Raw genomic sequence first — 20678 nt, 5'->3', positions numbered from 1 at the left:
CTGTACTATGTCCGCAGCCCAGCATTCTACTGTACCATGCCCACAGCCCCGCATTCTCCTGTACAATGTCCGCAGCCCTGCATTCTTCTGTGCAATGTCCACAGCACTGCATTCTCCTGTACCATGCCCGCAGCCCCGCATTCTCCTGTACCATGTCCGCAGCCCCGCATTCTCCTGTACCATGTCCGCAGCCCCGCATTCTCCTGTACCATGCCCGCAGCCCTGCATTCTCCTGTACCATGTCCGTAGCACTGCATTCTTCTGTACCATGTCCGCAGCCCCGCATTCTCCTGTACCATGTCCGCAGCCCAGCATTCTCCTGTACCATGTCCGCAGCCCCGCATTCTCCTGTACCATGTCCGCAGCCCCGCATTCTCCTGTACCATGTCCGCAGCCCTGCATTCTCCTGTACCATGTCCGCAGCACTGCATTCTCCTGTACCATGCCCGCAGCCCTGCATTCTCCTGTACCATGTCCGCAGCACTGCATTCTCTTGTACCATGTCCACAGCACTGCATCTCCTGTACCATGTCCACAGCACTGAATTCTCCTGTACCATGTCCGCAGCCCCGCATTCTCCTGTACCATGTCCGCAGCCCAGCATTCTCCTGTACCATGTCCGCAGCCCCGCATTCTCCTGTACCATGTCCGCAGCCCCGCATTCTCCTGTACCATGTCCGCAGCCCAGCATTCTACTGTACCATGTCCACAGCCCCGCATTCTCCTGTACAATGTCCGCAGCCCTGCATTCTTCTGTGCAATGTCCACAGCACTGCATTCTCCTGTACCATGCCCGCAGCCCCGCATTCTCCTGTACCATGTCCGCAGCCCCGCATTCTCCTGTACCATGTCCGCAGCCCCGCATTCTCCTGTACCATGCCCGCAGCCCTGCATTCTCCTGTACCATGTCCATAGCACTGCATTCTCCTGTACCATGTCCTCAGCCCCGCATTCTCCTGTACCATGCCCGCTGCTCTGCATTCTCCTGTACCATGTCCGCAGCCCCGCATTCTCCTGTACCATGTCTGCAGCCCCGCATTCTCCTGTACCATGTCCGCAGCCCCACATTCTCCTGTACCATGTCCGCAGCCTCGCATTCTCCTGTACCATGTCCGCAGCCCTGCATTCTCCTGTACCATGTCCGCAGCCCTGCATTCTCCTGTACCATGTCCGCAGCACTGCATTCTCCTGTACCATGCCTGCAGCCCTGCATTCTCCTGTACCATGTCCGCAGCACTGCATTCTCTTGTACCATGTCCACAGCACTGCATCTCCTGTACCATGTCCACAGCACTGAATTCTCCTGTACCATGTCCGCAGCCCCGCATTCTCCTGTACCATGTCCGCAGCCCAGCATTCTCCTGTACCATGTCCGCAGCCCCGCATTCTCCTGTACCATGTCCGCAGCCCCGCATTCTCCTGTACCATGTCCGCAGCCCAGCATTCTACTGTACCATGCCCACAGCCCCGCATTCCCCTGTACAATGTCCGCAGCCCTGCATTCTTCTGTGCAATGTCCACAGCACTGCATTCTCCTGTACCATGCCCGCAGCCCCGCATTCTCCTGTACCATGTCCGCAGCCCCGCATTCTCCTGTACCATGTCCGCAGCCCCGCATTCTCCTGTACCATGCCCGCAGCCCTGCATTCTCCTGTACCATGTCCGTAGCACTGCATTCTCCTGTACCATGTCCTCAGCCCCGCATTCTCCTGTACCATGCCCGCTGCTCTGCATTCTCCTGTACCATGTCCGCAGCCCCGCATTCTCCTGTACCATGTCTGCAGCCCCGCATTCTCCTGTACCATGTCCGCAGCCCCACATTCTCCTGTACCATGTCCGCAGCCCCGCATTCTCCTGTACCATGTCCGCAGCCCTGCATTCTCCTGTACCATGTCCGCAGCCCTGCATTCTCCTGTACCATGTCCGCAGCACTGCATTCTCCTGTACCATGCCTGCAGCCCTGCATTCTCCTGTACCATGTCCACAGCCCTGCATTTTCCTGTACCTTGTCCGCAGCCGTGCATTCTCCTGTACCATGTCCGCAGTCCCGAATTCTCCTGTACCATGCCCGCAGCCCTGCATTCTCCTGTACCATGTCCACAGCCCTGCATTCTCCTGTACCATGCCCGCAGCCCTGCATTCTCCTGTACCATGTCCGCAGCACTGCTTTTCCTGTACCATGTCCGCAGCCCCGCATTCTCCTGTACCATGTCCGCAGTCCCGCATTCTCCTGTACCATGTCCGCAGCCCTGCATTCTCCTGTACCATGTCCCCAGCACTGCATTCTCCTGCACCATGTCCGCAGCCCCGCATTCTCCTGTACCATGTCCGCAGCCCTGCATTCTCCTGTACCTTGTCCGCAGCCCTGGATTTTCCTGTACCATGTCCGCAGCCCCGCATTCTCCTGTACCTTGTCCGCAGCCCTGGATTTTCCTGTACCATGTCCGCAGCCCCGCATTCTCCTGTACCATGTCCGCAGCCCTGCATTCTTCTGTACCATGTCCGCAGCCCTGCATTCTCCTGTACCATGCCCGCAGCACTGCATTCTCCTGTACCATGTCCGCAGCCCTGCATTCTCCTGTACCATGTCTGCAGCCCTGCATTCTCCTGTACCATGCCCACAGCCCCGCATTCTCCTGTACCATGTCCGCAGCCCTGCATTCTTCTGTGCAATGTCCACAGCACTGCATTCTCCTGTACCATGCCCGCAGCCCCGCATTCTCCTGTACCATGTCCGCAGCCCTGCATTCTCCTGTACCATGTCCGCAGCACTGCATTCTCCTGTACCATGCCTGCAGCCCTGCATTCTCCTGTACCATGTCCACAGCCCTGCATTTTCCTGTACCTTGTCCACAGCCGTGCATTCTCCTGTACCATGTCCGCAGTCCCGAATTCTCCTGTACCATGCCCGCAGCCCTGCATTCTCCTGTACCATGTCCACAGCCCTGCATTCTCCTGTACCATGCCCGCAGCCCTGCATTCTCCTGTACCATGTCCGTAGCACTGCATTCTTCTGTACCATGTCCGCAGCCCCGCATTCTCCTGTACCATGTCCGCAGCCCAGCATTCTCCTGTACCATGTCCGCAGCCCCGCATTCTCCTGTACCATGTCCGCAGCCCCGCATTCTCCTGTACCATGTCCGCAGCACTGCATTCTCCTGTACCATGCCCGCAGCCCTGCATTCTCCTGTACCATGTCCGCAGCACTGCATTCTCTTGTACCATGTCCACAGCACTGCATCTCCTGTACCATGTCCACAGCACTGAATTCTCCTGTACCATGTCCGCAGCCCCGCATTCTCCTGTACCATGTCCGCAGCCCAGCATTCTCCTGTACCATGTCCGCAGCCCCGCATTCTCCTGTACCATGTCCGCAGCCCCGCATTCTCCTGTACCATGTCCGCAGCCCCGCATTCTCCTGTACCATGTCCGCAGCCCAGCATTCTACTGTACCATGTCCACAGCCCCGCATTCTCCTGTACAATGTCCGCAGCCCTGCATTCTTCTGTGCAATGTCCACAGCACTGCATTCTCCTGTACCATGCCCGCAGCCCCGCATTCTCCTGTACCATGTCCGCAGCCCCGCATTCTCCTGTACCATGTCCGCAGCCCCGCATTCTCCTGTACCATGCCCGCAGCCCTGCATTCTCCTGTACCATGTCCATAGCACTGCATTCTCCTGTACCATGTCCTCAGCCCCGCATTCTCCTGTACCATGCCCGCTGCTCTGCATTCTCCTGTACCATGTCCGCAGCCCCGCATTCTCCTGTACCATGTCTGCAGCCCCGCATTCTCCTGTACCATGTCCGCAGCCCCACATTCTCCTGTACCATGTCCGCAGCCTCGCATTCTCCTGTACCATGTCCGCAGCCCTGCATTCTCCTGTACCATGTCCGCAGCCCTGCATTCTCCTGTACCATGTCCGCAGCACTGAATTCTCCTGTACCATGTCCGCAGCCCCGCATTCTCCTGTACCATGTCCGCAGCCCAGCATTCTCCTGTACCATGTCCGCAGCCCCGCTTCTCCTGTACCATGTCCGCAGCCCCGCATTCTCCTGTACCATGTCCGCAGCCCAGCATTCTACTGTACCATGCCCACAGCCCCGCATTCTCCTGTACAATGTCCGCAGCCCTGCATTCTTCTGTGCAATGTCCACAGCACTGCATTCTCCTGTACCATGCCCGCAGCCCCGCATTCTCCTGTACCATGTCCGCAGCCCCGCATTCTCCTGTACCATGTCCGCAGCCCCGCATTCTCCTGTACCATGCCCGCAGCCCTGCGTTCTCCTGTACCATGTCCGTAGCACTGCATTCTCCTGTACCATGTCCTCAGCCCCGCATTCTCCTGTACCATGCCCGCTGCTCTGCATTCTCCTGTACCATGTCCGCAGCCCCGCATTCTCCTGTACCATGTCTGCAGCCCCGCATTCTCCTGTACCAAGTCCGCAGCCCCACATTCTCCTGTACCATGTCCGCAGCCCCGCATTCTCCTGTACCATGTCCGCAGCCCTGCATTCTCCTGTACCATGTCCGCAGCCCTGCATTCTCCTGTACCATGTCCGCAGCACTGCATTCTCCTGTACCATGCCTGCAGCCCTGCATTCTCCTGTACCATGTCCACAGCCCTGCATTTTCCTGTACCTTGTCCGCAGCCGTGCATTCTCCTGTACCATGTCCGCAGTCCCGAATTCTCCTGTACCATGCCCGCAGCCCTGCATTCTCCTGTACCATGTCCACAGCCCTGCATTTTCCTGTACCTTGTCCGCAGCCGTGCATTCTCCTGTACCATGTCCACAGCCCTGCATTCTCCTGTACCATGCCCGCAGCCCTGCATTCTCCTGTACCATGTCCGCAGCACTGCTTTTCCTGTACCATGTCCGCAGCCCCGCATTCTCCTGTACCATGTCCGCAGTCCCGCATTCTCCTGTACCATGTCCGCAGTCCTGCATTCTCCTGTACCATGTCCCCAGCACTGCATTCTCCTGCACCATGTCCGCAGCCCCGCATTCTCCTGTACCATGTCCGCAGCCCTGCATTCTCCTGTACCTTGTCCGCAGCCCTGGATTTTCCTGTACCATGTCCGCAGCCCCGCATTCTCCTGTACCTTGTCCGCAGCCCTGGATTTTCCTGTACCATGTCCGCAGCCCCGCATTCTCCTGTACCATGTCCGCAGCCCTGCATTCTTCTGTACCATGTCCGCAGCCCTGCATTCTCCTGTACCATGCCCGCAGCACTGCATTCTCCTGTACCATGTCCGCAGCCCTGCATTCTCCTGTACCATGTCTGCAGCCCTGCATTCTCCTGTACCATGCCCACAGCCCCGCATTCTCCTGTACCATGTCCGCAGCCCTGCATTCTTCTGTGCAATGTCCACAGCACTGCATTCTCCTGTACCATGCCCGCAGCCCCGCATTCTCCTGTACCATGTCCGCAGCCCTGCATTCTCCTGTACCATGTCCGCAGCACTGCATTCTCCTGTACCATGCCTGCAGCCCTGCATTTTCCTGTACCATGTCCACAGCCCTGCATTTTCCTGTACCTTGTCCACAGCCGTGCATTCTCCTGTACCATGTCCGCAGTCCCGAATTCTCCTGTACCATGCCCGCAGCCCTGCATTCTCCTGTACCATGTCCACAGCCCTGCATTCTCCTGTACCATGCCCGCAGCCCTGCATTCTCCTGTACCATGTCCGCAGCACTGCTTTTCCTGTACCATGTCCGCAGCCCCGCATTCTCCTGTACCATGTCCGCAGTCCCGCATTCTCCTGTACCATGTCCGCAGCCCTGCATTCTCCTGTACCATGTCCCCAGCACTGCATTCTCCTGCACCATGTCCGCAGCCCCGCATTCTCCTGTACCTTGTCCGCAGTCCCACATTCTCCTGTACCTTGTCCGCAGCCCTGGATTTTCCTGTACCATGTCCGCAGCCCCGCATTCTCCTGTACCATGTCCGCAGCCCTGCATTCTTCTGTACCATGTCCGCAGCCCTGCATTCTCCTGTACCATGCCCGCAGCACTGCATTCTCCTGTACCATGTCCGCAGTCCTGCATTCTCCTGTACCATGTCCGCAGCCCTGCATTCTCCTGTACCTTGTCCGCAGCCCTGCATTCTCCTGTACCATGTCCGCAGCCCTGCATTCTCCTGTACCATGTCCGCAGCCCTGCATTCTCCTGTACCATGTCCGCAGCCCTGCATTCTTCTGTGCAATGTCCACAGCACTGCATTCTCCTGTACCATGCCCGCAGCCCCGCATTCTCCTGTACCATGTCCGCAGCCCCGCATTCTCCTGTACCATGTCCGCAGCCCAGCATTCTCCTGTACCATGCCCGCAGCCCTGCATTCTCCTGTACCATGTCCGTAGCACTGCATTCTCCTGTACCATGTCCTCAGCCCCGCATTCTCCTGTACCATGCCCGCTGCTCTGCATTCTCCTGTACCATGTCCGCAGCCCCGCATTCTCCTGTACCATGTCCGCAGCCCTGCATTCTCCTGTACCATGTCCACAGCCCCGCATTCTCCTGTACCATGTCCGCAGCCCCGCATTCTCCTGTACCATGTCTGCAGCCCTGCATTCTCCTGTACCATGTCCGCAGCCCTGCATTCTCCTGTACCATGTCCGCAGCACTGCATTCTCCTGTACCATGCCTGCAGCCCTGCATTCTCCTGTACCATGTCCACAGCCCTGCATTTTCCTGTACCTTGTCCGCAGCCCTGCATTCTCCTGTACCATGTCCGCAGTCCCGAATTCTCCTGTACCATGTCCGCAGCCCTGCATTCTCCTGTACCATGTCCGCAGCACTGCATTCTCCTGTACCATGTCCGCAGCACTGCATTCTCCTGTACCATGTCCGCAGCCCTGCATTCTCCTGTACCATGTCCGCAGCCCCGCATTCTCCTGTACCATGTCCGCAGCCCTGCATTCTCCTGTACCATGCCCCCAGCCCTGCTTTCTCCTGTACCATGTCCGCAGCACTGCATTCTCCTGTACCATGTCCTGCATTCTCCTGTACCATGTCCGCAGCCCTGCATTCTCCTGTTGCATGTCCGCAGCCTTGCATTCTCCTGTACCATGTCCGCAGCCCCGCATTCTCCTGTACCATGTCCGCAGCCCTGCATTCTCCTGTACCATTTCCGCAGCCCTGCTTTCTCCTGTACTGTGACAGAACCATCTGACTTTGTATGATATTGTTGCTGCCTCCTTTCGTCTGTTTGTTCGGCTGTTCCACGGCCCGTACAGCCCCCCTTTGTTCCCCTATGTTTTAGCCGCTACGCCCCAAATTCCTTTAAAGAGGTTGGGAGACACCATGTCTGCAAATTCAATGTGTATTAGCTGCAGAGAGAGGGGGGGTTCCAGCAGCCCCTCCTAAATAATGTCTACTGATTAAGTGCTTTTGTCTAAAGTAGGACAGTATGTTAATAGGGTCTGAGACTATTGATAAGTATGTTAATGAGCTCACCTGGCTGTAATTACACAGTCATTGTTCATGTGGTATTCTCAAAGTATATATAAATGTTGTGTTTCTTTCAATAAAAGAGAAGAGAGTAATGGCCCGTACACACGATCCGAAAATCGGACGAAAATTAACGCTTGTGAAAGGATCGGACGATAATCTGATCGTTAGTACACAGCTTACGAGAGGCGATCACGACAGTTCGCCCGATATTATCCGGTCGTGCAAGCATAAAAATATTGATCGTATTATAACACATCGTACGATAATCGCATTATCAGTATGTTGTTCGTCCGAAAAAAATGGTGAGCAGTAGACCGCGCATGAGCAGTAGACATCATTTTCCCCTCACACGCTACAGCGTGGTTACGCATACCGGAAGCTTTTGAATCATCGTCCGAGAAAATTCGTATCGTAAGTAACCTCTCCCATTTGCGAATATAATTGAGAGTTCCTAGCAACCAAACAAAAACGGATGGAGAGTCGTCCGATTTTCGGATTGTGTGTACTGGGCATTACTCTTGATCGAACCTCACTACAGAGCCTTGTCTCGTACTTGGGGGGGAATTATTGATGTGCTTCATGTATGGCGGATTGGAGTGGTCGATAGCTGTCCGGGTGTTCGGGAGTGGATTATCCTAGACGACTGTAACCCCTTTCATACTTTGGGGTGTCGTAACATCTACCATGTCCGCAGCCCTGCATTCTCCTGTACCATGTCCGCAGCCCTGCATTCTCCTGTACCATGTCCGCAGCCCTGCATTCTCCTGTACCATGTCCGCAGCACTGCATTCTCCTGTACCATGTCCGCAGCCCTGCATTCTCCTGTACCATGTCCGCAGCCCCGCATTCTCCTGTACCATGTCCGCAGCCCCGCATTCTCCTGTACCATGTCCGCAGCCCCGCATTCTCCTGTACCATGTCCGCAGCACTGCATTCTCCTGTACCATGTCCGCAGCACTGCATTCTCCTGTACCATGTCCGCAGCCCTGCATTCTCCTGTACCATGTCTGCAGCCCTGCATTCTCCTGTACCATGTCCGCAGCCCTTCATTCTCCTGTACCATGTCCGCAGCCCTGCATTCTCCTGTACCATGTCCGCAGCACTGCATTCTCCTGTACCATGTCCGCAGCACTGCATTCTCCTGTACCATGTCCACAGCCCTGCATTCTCCTGTACCATGTCCTCAGCCCTGCATTCTCCTGTACCATGTCCGCAGCCCTGCATTCTCCTGTACCATGTCTGCAGCCCCGCATTCTCCTGTACCATGTCCGCAGCCCCGCATTCTCCTGTACCATGTCCGCAGCCCCGCATTCTCCTGTACCATGCCCGCAGCACTGCATTCTCCTGTACCATGTCCGCAGCCCCGCATTCTCCTGTACCATGTCCGCAGCACTGCATTCTCCTGTACCATGTCCGCAGCACTGCATTCTCCTGTACCATGTCCGCAGCCCTGCATTCTCCTGTACCATGTCTGCAGCCCTGCATTCTCCTATACCATGTCCGCAGCCCTTCATTCTCCTGTACCATGTCCGCAGCCCTGCATTCTCCTGTACCATGTCCGCAGCACTGCATTCTCTTGTACCATGTGCACAGCACTGCATCTCCTGTACCATGTCCACAGCACTGAATTCTCCTGTACCATGTCCGCAGCCCCGCATTCTCCTGTACCATGTCCGCAGCCCAGCATTCTCCTGTACCATGTCCGCAGCCCCGCATTCTCCTGTACCATGTCCGCAGCCCCGCATTCTCCTGTACCATGTCCGCAGCCCAGCATTCTACTGTACCATGCCCACAGCCCCGCATTCCCCTGTACAATGTCCGCAGCCCTGCATTCTTCTGTGCAATGTCCACAGCACTGCATTCTCCTGTACCATGCCCGCAGCCCCGCATTCTCCTGTACCATGTCCGCAGCCCCGCATTCTCCTGTACCATGTCCGCAGCCCCGCATTCTCCTGTACCATGCCCGCAGCCCTGCATTCTCCTGTACCATGTCCGTAGCACTGCATTCTCCTGTACCATGTCCTCAGCCCCGCATTCTCCTGTACCATGCCCGCTGCTCTGCATTCTCCTGTACCATGTCCGCAGCCCCGCATTCTCCTGTACCATGTCTGCAGCCCCGCATTCTCCTGTACCATGTCCGCAGCCCCACATTCTCCTGTACCATGTCCGCAGCCCCGCATTCTCCTGTACCATGTCCGCAGCCCTGCATTCTCCTGTACCATGTCCGCAGCCCTGCATTCTCCTGTACCATGTCCGCAGCACTGCATTCTCCTGTACCATGCCTGCAGCCCTGCATTCTCCTGTACCATGTCCACAGCCCTGCATTTTCCTGTACCTTGTCCGCAGCCGTGCATTCTCCTGTACCATGTCCGCAGTCCCGAATTCTCCTGTACCATGCCCGCAGCCCTGCATTCTCCTGTACCATGTCCACAGCCCTGCATTCTCCTGTACCATGCCCGCAGCCCTGCATTCTCCTGTACCATGTCCGCAGCACTGCTTTTCCTGTACCATGTCCGCAGCCCCGCATTCTCCTGTACCATGTCCGCAGTCCCGCATTCTCCTGTACCATGTCCGCAGCCCTGCATTCTCCTGTACCATGTCCCCAGCACTGCATTCTCCTGCACCATGTCCGCAGCCCCGCATTCTCCTGTACCATGTCCGCAGCCCTGCATTCTCCTGTACCTTGTCCGCAGCCCTGGTTTTTCCTGTACCATGTCCGCAGCCCCGCATTCTCCTGTACCTTGTCCGCAGCCCTGGATTTTCCTGTACCATGTCCGCAGCCCCGCATTCTCCTGTACCATGTCCGCAGCCCTGCATTCTTCTGTACCATGTCCGCAGCCCTGCATTCTCCTGTACCATGCCCGCAGCACTGCATTCTCCTGTACCATGTCCGCAGCCCTGCATTCTCCTGTACCATGTCTGCAGCCCTGCATTCTCCTGTACCATGCCCACAGCCCCGCATTCTCCTGTACCATGTCCGCAGCCCTGCATTCTTCTGTGCAATGTCCACAGCACTGCATTCTCCTGTACCATGCCCGCAGCCCCGCATTCTCCTGTACCATGTCCGCAGCCCTGCATTCTCCTGTACCATGTCCGCAGCACTGCATTCTCCTGTACCATGCCTGCAGCCCTGCATTCTCCTGTACCATGTCCACAGCCCTGCATTTTCCTGTACCTTGTCCACAGCCGTGCATTCTCCTGTACCATGTCCGCAGTCCCGAATTCTCCTGTACCATGCCCGCAGCCCTGCATTCTCCTGTACCATGTCCACAGACCTGCATTCTCCTGTACCATGCCCGCAGCCCTGCATTCTCCTGTACCATGTCCGTAGCACTGCATTCTTCTGTACCATGTCCGCAGCCCCGCATTCTCCTGTACCATGTCCGCAGCCCAGCATTCTCCTGTACCATGTCCGCAGCCCCGCATTCTCCTGTACCATGTCCGCAGCCCCGCATTCTCCTGTACCATGTCCGCAGCCCCGCATTCTCCTGTACCATGTCCGCAGCACTGCATTCTCCTGTACCATGCCCGCAGCCCTGCATTCTCCTGTACCATGTCCGCAGCACTGCATTCTCTTGTACCATGTCCACAGCACTGCATCTCCTGTACCATGTCCACAGCACTGAATTCTCCTGTACCATGTCCGCAGCCCCGCATTCTCCTGTACCATGTCCGCAGCCCAGCATTCTCCTGTACCATGTCCGCAGCCCCGCATTCTCCTGTACCATGTCCGCAGCCCCGCATTCTCCTGTACCATGTCCGCAGCCCCGCATTCTCCTGTACCATGTCCGCAGCCCAGCATTCTACTGTACCATGTCCACAGCCCCGCATTCTCCTGTACAATGTCCGCAGCCCTGCATTCTTCTGTGCAATGTCCACAGCACTGCATTCTCCTGTACCATGCCCGCAGCCCCGCATTCTCCTGTACCATGTCCGCAGCCCCGCATTCTCCTGTACCATGTCCGCAGCCCCGCATTCTCCTGTACCATGCCCGCAGCCCTGCATTCTCCTGTACCATGTCCATAGCACTGCATTCTCCTGTACCATGTCCTCAGCCCCGCATTCTCCTGTACCATGCCCGCTGCTCTGCATTCTCCTGTACCATGTCCGCAGCCCCGCATTCTCCTGTACCATGTCTGCAGCCCCGCATTCTCCTGTACCATGTCCGCAGCCCCACATTCTCCTGTACCATGTCCGCAGCCTCGCATTCTCCTGTACCATGTCCGCAGCCCTGCATTCTCCTGTACCATGTCCGCAGCCCCGCATTCTCCTGTACCATGTCCGCAGCACTGAATTCTCCTGTACCATGTCCGCAGCCCCGCATTCTCCTGTACCATGTCCGCAGCCCAGCATTCTCCTGTACCATGTCCGCAGCCCCGCTTCTCCTGTACCATGTCCGCAGCCCCGCATTCTCCTGTACCATGTCCGCAGCCCAGCATTCTACTGTACCATGCCCACAGCCCCGCATTCTCCTGTACAATGTCCGCAGCCCTGCATTCTTCTGTGCAATGTCCACAGCACTGCATTCTCCTGTACCATGCCCGCAGCCCCGCATTCTCCTGTACCATGTCCGCAGCCCCGCATTCTCCTGTACCATGTCCGCAGCCCCGCATTCTCCTGTACCATGCCCGCAGCCCTGCATTCTCCTGTACCATGTCCGTAGCACTGCATTCTCCTGTACCATGTCCTCAGCCCCGCATTCTCCTGTACCATGCCCGCTGCTCTGCATTCTCCTGTACCATGTCCGCAGCCCCGCATTCTCCTGTACCATGTCTGCAGCCCCGCATTCTCCTGTACCAAGTCCGCAGCCCCACATTCTCCTGTACCATGTCCGCAGCCCCGCATTCTCCTGTACCATGTCCGCAGCCCTGCATTCTCCTGTACCATGTCCGCAGCCCTGCATTCTCCTGTACCATGTCCGCAGCACTGCATTCTCCTGTACCATGCCTGCAGCCCTGCATTCTCCTGTACCATGTCCACAGCCCTGCATTTTCCTGTACCTTGTCCGCAGCCGTGCATTCTCCTGTACCATGTCCGCAGTCCCGAATTCTCCTGTACCATGCCCGCAGCCCTGCATTCTCCTGTACCATGTCCACAGCCCTGCATTCTCCTGTACCATGCCCGCAGCCCTGCATTCTCCTGTACCATGTCCGCAGCACTGCTTTTCCTGTACCATGTCCGCAGCCCCGCATTCTCCTGTAGCATGTCCGCAGTCCCGCATTCTCCTGTACCATGTCCGCAGTCCTGCATTCTCCTGTACCATGTCCCCAGCACTGCATTCTCCTGCACCATGTCCGCAGCCCCGCATTCTCCTGTACCATGTCCGCAGCCCTGCATTCTCCTGTACCTTGTCCGCAGCCCTGGATTTTCCTGTACCATGTCCGCAGCCCCGCATTCTCCTGTACCTTGTCCGCAGCCCTGGATTTTCCTGTACCATGTCCGCAGCCCCGCATTCTCCTGTACCATGTCCGCAGCCCTGCATTCTTCTGTACCATGTCCGCAGCCCTGCATTCTCCTGTACCATGCCCGCAGCACTGCATTCTCCTGTACCATGTCCGCAGCCCTGCATTCTCCTGTACCATGTCTGCAGCCCTGCATTCTCCTGTACCATGCCCACAGCCCCGCATTCTCCTGTACCATGTCCGCAGCCCTGCATTCTTCTGTGCAATGTCCACAGCACTGCATTCTCCTGTACCATGCCCGCAGCCCCGCATTCTCCTGTACCATGTCCGCAGCCCTGCATTCTCCTGTACCATGTCCGCAGCACTGCATTCTCCTGTACCATGCCTGCAGCCCTGCATTTTCCTGTACCATGTCCACAGCCCTGCATTTTCCTGTACCTTGTCCACAGCCGTGCATTCTCCTGTACCATGTCCGCAGTCCCGAATTCTCCTGTACCATGCCCGCAGCCCTGCATTCTCCTGTACCATGTCCACAGCCCTGCATTCTCCTGTACCATGCCCGCAGCCCTGCATTCTCCTGTACCATGTCCGCAGCACTGCTTTTCCTGTACCATGTCCGCAGCCCCGCATTCTCCTGTACCATGTCCGCAGTCCCGCATTCTCCTGTACCATGTCCGCAGCCCTGCATTCTCCTGTACCATGTCCCCAGCACTGCATTCTCCTGCACCATGTCCGCAGCCCCGCATTCTCCTGTACCTTGTCCGCAGTCCCACATTCTCCTGTACCTTGTCCGCAGCCCTGGATTTTCCTGTACCATGTCCGCAGCCCCGCATTCTCCTGTACCATGTCCGCAGCCCTGCATTCTTCTGTACCATGTCCGCAGCCCTGCATTCTCCTGTACCATGCCCGCAGCACTGCATTCTCCTGTACCATGTCCGCAGTCCTGCATTCTCCTGTACCATGTCCGCAGCCCTGCATTCTCCTGTACCTTGTCCGCAGCCCTGCATTCTCCTGTACCATGTCCGCAGCCCTGCATTCTCCTGTACCATGTCCGCAGCCCTGCATTCTCCTGTACCATGTCCGCAGCCCTGCATTCTTCTGTGCAATGTCCACAGCACTGCATTCTCCTGTACCATGCCCGCAGCCCCGCATTCTCCTGTACCATGTCCGCAGCCCCGCATTCTCCTGTACCATGTCCGCAGCCCAGCATTCTCCTGTACCATGCCCGCAGCCCTGCATTCTCCTGTACCATGTCCGTAGCACTGCATTCTCCTGTACCATGTCCTCAGCCCCGCATTCTCCTGTACCATGCCCGCTGCTCTGCATTCTCCTGTACCATGTCCGCAGCCCCGCATTCTCCTGTACCATGTCCGCAGCCCTGCATTCTCCTGTACCATGTCCACAGCCCCGCATTCTCCTGTACCATGTCCGCAGCCCCGCATTCTCCTGTACCATGTCTGCAGCCCTGCATTCTCCTGTACCATGTCCGCAGCCCTGCATTCTCCTGTACCATGTCCGCAGCACTGCATTCTCCTGTACCATGCCTGCAGCCCTGCATTCTCCTGTACCATGTCCACAGCCCTGCATTTTCCTGTACCTTGTCCGCAGCCCTGCATTCTCCTGTACCATGTCCGCAGTCCCGAATTCTCCTGTACCATGTCCGCAGCCCTGCATTCTCCTGTACCATGTCCGCAGCACTGCATTCTCCTGTACCATGTCCGCAGCACTGCATTCTCCTGTACCATGTCCGCAGCCCTGCATTCTCCTGTACCATGTCCGCAGCCCCGCATTCTCCTGTACCATGTCCGCAGCCCTGCATTCTCCTGTACCATGCCCCCAGCCCTGCTTTCTCCTGTACCATGTCCGCAGCACTGCATTCTCCTGTACCATGTCCTGCATTCTCCTGTACCATGTCCGCAGCCCTGCATTCTCCTGTTGCATGTCCGCAGCCTTGCATTCTCCTGTACCATGTCCGCAGCCCCGCATTCTCCTGTACCATGTCCGCAGCCCTGCATTCTCCTGTACCATTTCCGCAGCCCTGCTTTCTCCTGTACTGTGACAGAACCATCTGACTTTGTATGATATTGTTGCTGCCTCCTTTCGTCTGTTTGTTCGGCTGTTCCACGGCCCGTACAGCCCCCCTTTGTTCCCCTATGTTTTAGCCGCTACGCCCCAAATTCCTTTAAAGAGGTTGGGAGACACCATGTCTGCAAATTCAATGTGTATTAGCTGCAGAGAGAGGGGGGGTTCCAGCAGCCCCTCCTAAATAATGTCTACTGATTAAGTGCTTTTGTCTAAAGTAGGACAGTATGTTAATAGGGTCTGAGACTATTGATAAGTATGTTAATGAGCTCACCTGGCTGTAATTACACAGTCATTGTTCATGTGGTATTCTCAAAGTATATATAAATGTTGTGTTTCTTTCAATAAAAGAGAAGAGAGTAATGGCCCGTACACACGATCCGAAAATCGGACGAAAATTAACGCTTGTGAAAGGATCGGACGATAATCTGATCGTTAGTACACAGCTTACGAGAGGCGATCACGACAGTTCGCCCGATATTATCCGGTCGTGCAAGCATAAAAATATTGATCGTATTATAACACATCGTACGATAATCGCATTATCAGTATGTTGTTCGTCCGAAAAAAATGGTGAGCAGTAGACCGCGCATGAGCAGTAGACATCATTTTCCCCTCACACGCTACAGCGTGGTTACGCATACCGGAAGCTTTTGAATCATCGTCCGAGAAAATTCGTATCGTAAGTAACCTCTCCCATTTGCGAATATAATTGAGAGTTCCTAGCAACCAAACAAAAACGGATGGAGAGTCGTCCGATTTTCGGATTGTGTGTACTGGGCATTACTCTTGATCGAACCTCACTACAGAGCCTTGTCTCGTACTTGGGGGGGAATTATTGATGTGCTTCATGTATGGCGGATTGGAGTGGTCGATAGCTGTCCGGGTGTTCGGGAGTGGATTATCCTAGACGACTGTAACCCCTTTCATACTTTGGGGTGTCGTAACATCTACCATGTCCGCAGCCCTGCATTCTCCTGTACCATGTCCGCAGCCCTGCATTCTCCTGTACCATGTCCGCAGCCCTGCATTCTCCTGTACCATGTCCGCAGCACTGCATTCTCCTGTACCATGTCCGCAGCCCTGCATTCTCCTGTACCATGTCCGCAGCCCCGCATTCTCCTGTACCATGTCCGCAGCCCCGCATTCTCCTGTACCATGTCCGCAGCCCCGCATTCTCCTGTACCATGTCCGCAGCACTGCATTCTCCTGTACCATGTCCGCAGCACTGCATTCTCCTGTACCATGTCCGCAGCCCTGCATTCTCCTGTACCATGTCTGCAGCCCTGCATTCTCCTGTACCATGTCCGCAGCCCTTCATTCTCCTGTACCATGTCCGCAGCCCTGCATTCTCCTGTACCATGTCCGCAGCACTGCATTCTCCTGTACCATGTCCGCAGCACTGCATTCTCCTGTACCATGTCCACAGCCCTGCATTCTCCTGTACCATGTCCTCAGCCCTGCATTCTCCTGTACCATGTCCGCAGCCCTGCATTCTCCTGTACCATGTCTGCAGCCCCGCATTCTCCTGTACCATGTCCGCAGCCCCGCATTCTCCTGTACCATGTCCGCAGCCCCGCATTCTCCTGTACCATGCCCGCAGCACTGCATTCTCCTGTACCATGTCCGCAGCCCCGCATTCTCCTGTACCATGTCCGCAGCACTGCATTCTCCTGTACCATGTCCGCAGCACTGCATTCTCCTGTACCATGTCCGCAGCCCTGCATTCTCCTGTACCATGTCTGCAGCCCTGCATTCTCCTATACCATGTCCGCAGCCCTTCATTCTCCTGTACCATGTCCGCAGCCCTGCATTCTCCTGTACCATGTCCGCAGCACTGCATTCTCCTGTACCATGTCCGCAGCACTGCATTCTCCTGTACCATGCCCACAGCCCTGCATTCTCCTGTACCATGTCCTCAGCCCTGCATTCTCCTGTACCATGTCCTCAGCCCTGCATTCTCCTGTACCATGCCCACAGCCCTGCATTCTCCTGTACCATGTCCGCAGCCCTTCATTCTCCTGTACCATGTCCGCAGCCCTTCATTCTCCTGTACCATGTCCGCAGCCATTGCAAACTTATTCTGAGGTTTTAATTACATTATTTTAATATAGTCAGTCGTGAACTAAAGTGGGCCGGTCGAAGGCATGAAACTCCAGGGCTGAAAATGAGTCCCACTCCGGCCCTGGAGAGAAGCATGAATTCAGTGATATCTATCAAAGCTTCTCTGCATTATTTGTTGCTACTTTGTAGCTCTTTTGTTGAGTTTTTGCTTCTAGTGTTGATAGGAATGATTTTTATAGGTTGATCCTCATATTTCTGTGTGCATTACAGAAAATTTCAGTTTCAGGAAGTTAATAAAAGACCTGAAAATCAAGGTGCTTTTCCCATACCTATGCTGGTACCTGGGGAGCTGTGATTGAGTTTCGCTCAGGTGACTGTCACACCTTTGTCACACCTTTGAGGTCATCAAACAAGATGGGTTGCATTTTTGTGGCATTCCTGGAAACAAGACACCCGTACTGAGTCCGTCCCACCAGTCTACATACAGGAGCACAACGGCGCTCATTCTTCCAAGGTCTGGCGATGGCGTCTGCTGACCCGAGAGCTGAACTGATATGTTCTGTCTGTGTGGAGATATTTAAAGACCCGGTCACTCTGCCATGTGGACACAGCTTCTGCCAGGACTGTATCACACAAACATGGAACAGCAAGGAAGAGGGCGAGTCCACCTGCCCTGAATGCAACAAGAGGTACAGACATCGCCCGGAGCTGAAGAAAAGCGTCAGACTGGTCAATCTGGTGGAGTTTTTCAGGCCGGCAGAGCAGCGGAAGAACGGGATATTCTGTAGTCACTGCATCCATGTCTCGGTGCCCGCCGTGAAGTCCTGCCTTCATTGTGAAGCTTCTCTGTGTGACAACCATCTGAGGTTCCACGCCAAGTCACCAGAGCACATCCTCTCTGAACCCGCCGTTTCTATGGGGAACAGAAAATGCTCCATCCACAGAAGGGTCCTGGAGTTTTTCTGCACCGAGGACTCAACCTACATCTGTGTCCGGTGCAGGCTGGACGGGGAGCACCAGGGGCACCAGGTGGAGATGCTTGATGTGGTCTCTGAGAAGAAGAAGGAAAAACTAAAGAAAAATTTGCACAAAATGTCTCTAATGAAGGGGGAGATGTGGAAAAAAGCCCAGAGGCTGCAAGAACGCAGAAATAAAACCCAAGACAAAATGGCCGGCGTCACTGAGAGAGTCACGGCTCTGTTTAGAGACATTAGGAGGCAACTGGAGGAACTGGAGAGGAGAGTCGTGTCGGAGATCAGCGGCCATGGTGAGGTTTTACATTCAATCTCTGATCTGATTAGGCAGCTGGAAATAAAGAAAGACGAGTTGTCCAGGAAGATGCAATGCGTGGAGGAGCTATGTAACGTCTCCGACCCACTGACAGTCCTAAACGAAGAAGACGTGGATGGAGGGGACTTCTGTGATTTAAAGGAGAGCCAAGATGAGGGTGAGGAGGACCTGTATGGTGGAGACCTGGACGAGGGTCTAATCTCTGAGATGATACACACGGGTTTATCAGATCTCATAACTGGAATAAAGGGAGGAATCTATGTGCAGGGTCCGGCAGAGGTGCTCCTGGATGTCCCCACAGCGGCCCGCAATGTGAAAATATCCCATGACTTGAAAACCGTTTCCCTGTTATGTGAGGAGGCCGACCAGGAAGACCGGCTTCAGGACTGTGGTCAGGTGTTCAGCACCAAGAGTTTTTCCTCGGAACGGTACTACTGGGAAGTGGAGACCAGTGAACTGGGAGACTGTGTCTTTGGGGTCGCTTATCCCAGTATGGACCGGGAGTCCGGCCTCGGAAGTAATGCCAAGTCCTGGTGTATGTGTAAGTGGCATCTCAATTCTTCGAATCGCTATTTAGTGACACATAACAACATCTGCACCGATATACCCCAGCCGGTGTCTTGTAACAGGTTTGGTATATATCTGGACTGCCAGTCCGGGCGGCTCTCGTTCTATGAGCTCTCCGTCCCAATCCGACACCTCCACACCTTCTCCGCCACTTTCACCGAGCCCCTCCATGCCGTGTTTAGTGTATCCAATAATGGAGATCTGTCCTCTGTTTGGATAAAGATCAGGAACTAGAAACTCTACAGAAAGATGGGCATGGACATTATATGGAGCTTGGCTGAGCTGTGGCCATCAGAAGACCCCTTTATACCTTCACCACCACTTTCTCTGAGCTCCTCCATGCAATGTTTAGTGTATGTACCCGGGGCTTTTTTCTCAGGGAATAGTTGCAGGAACTCCCCCTTCTGAGTCTCCGCCCCCTACCTCCCTCCAAGAACCATCCCTTGGTTCCAACCCCTGCAGAACCAAGTATTATTTTGTGCAGAAGTATTTTTTATAGAATGTGTTCATAATAATAAGAAAAGCAGTCAACTAGATCCCCAGCAGCCAGCAACAATAGAGACTCCCCAACAACAAAAGATTTCCCCAGCAACAATAGACCCCCCCACCAACAATAGACCCCCCCCCACCAACAATAGACCCCCCAGCAACAACAGACACCCCAAAAAATAACAGATTTCTCAGCATCAGCCCAGCATCAATAGACTCTCCAGCAACCAGGAACAATAGATCACTCTCTCATCAGTAGATCTCTTCCAGCAACAATTGGCCCCCAAGGGCTGGAGCTTGGCTGAGCTGTGGCCATCAGAAGACCCCTTTATACCTTCACCGCCACTTTCTCTGAGCTCCTCCATGCAATGTTTAGTGTTCGCACCCGGGGCTTTTTTCTCAGGGAATAGGTGCAGGAACTCCCCCTTCTGAGTCTCCGCCCCCTGCCTCCCCCCAAGCACCATCCCTTGGTTCCAACCCCTGCAGAACCAAGTATTATTTTGTGGTGAAGTATTTTTTATAGACTGTGTTCATAATAACAAGAAAAGCAGTCAAGTAGATCCCCAGCAGCCAGCAGCAATAGAGACTCCCCAACAACAAAAGACTTCCCCAGCAACAATAGACCCCTCCCCCACCAACAATAGACCCCTCAGCAACAATAGACACCCCAAAAAATAACAGATTTCTCAGCATTAGCCCAGCATCAATAGACTCTCCAGCAACCAGGAACAATAGACTACTCCCTCAACAGTAGATCTCTTACAGCAACAATTGGCCCCCGAGCATTATAAGCCCCACCAGCAGGGCCGGACCTTCCATGGGTCCCGGTGGGACCATGGGACCCAGGCGGCACTTAGAGAGGGGCGGCCCCGGCCGCCTATTCTCTTCTTCGGCTCAGAGTTGTATAAAGTACTCGAAACCCATACTTGAGTAAAAGTACAAGTGCTCGATCAAAAAGTGACTTGAGTAGAAGTGAAAGAGCTCGATCAAAAAATGACTGGAGTAGAAGTACTAAAGTATTCAACATTTTTTGTACTTAAGTATTGCAAGTAGTTTTTTTTAAAAATGTTGCTACTCAAGTACTGAAAGTAAAAGTACAAGTACTGTGTTATGTAGTTATTAAAGAAAGAAGTTAAAAGTTTGAACATCATATTGTTTTTTATTATTTCAAATGCAGCTTTTATTTATACATACAGTAGCATTTATTTTCGTATGCACTGATAATACACAATGTTTTCAGCTTCATGAAACTTCCATCTACTGTTCTGGCAGTGGTAATTTTTATAATTGTAACAAGTAACTATGCAGCACAAAAAAAAATATATCGGAG

General features: G+C 54.7%; 1 protein-coding gene across 1 annotated transcript; it reads left to right on the top strand.

Moving 5' to 3' along the window:
• Positions 1-17524: 17524 nt before the first annotated feature.
• LOC309566712 (E3 ubiquitin/ISG15 ligase TRIM25-like) lies at positions 17525-19093 on the top strand (the record flags this gene model as incomplete). The annotated part of the gene is made up of 1 exon (XM_082271976.1): positions 17525-19093. One exon carries the CDS (start codon positions 17525-17527, stop codon positions 19091-19093), a length of 1569 nt encoding a protein of 522 aa, XP_082128102.1.
• Positions 19094-20678: the final 1585 nt, after the last annotated feature.

This window comes from Pelophylax lessonae (genome assembly GCF_965119305.1).
Source record: "Pelophylax lessonae genome assembly, chromosome: 11".
Lineage (NCBI taxonomy): Eukaryota > Metazoa > Chordata > Amphibia > Anura > Ranidae > Pelophylax > Pelophylax lessonae.
The sequence above is the reverse complement of the archived record's forward strand: the minus strand, read 5'-3'. Positions and strand labels throughout refer to the sequence as shown.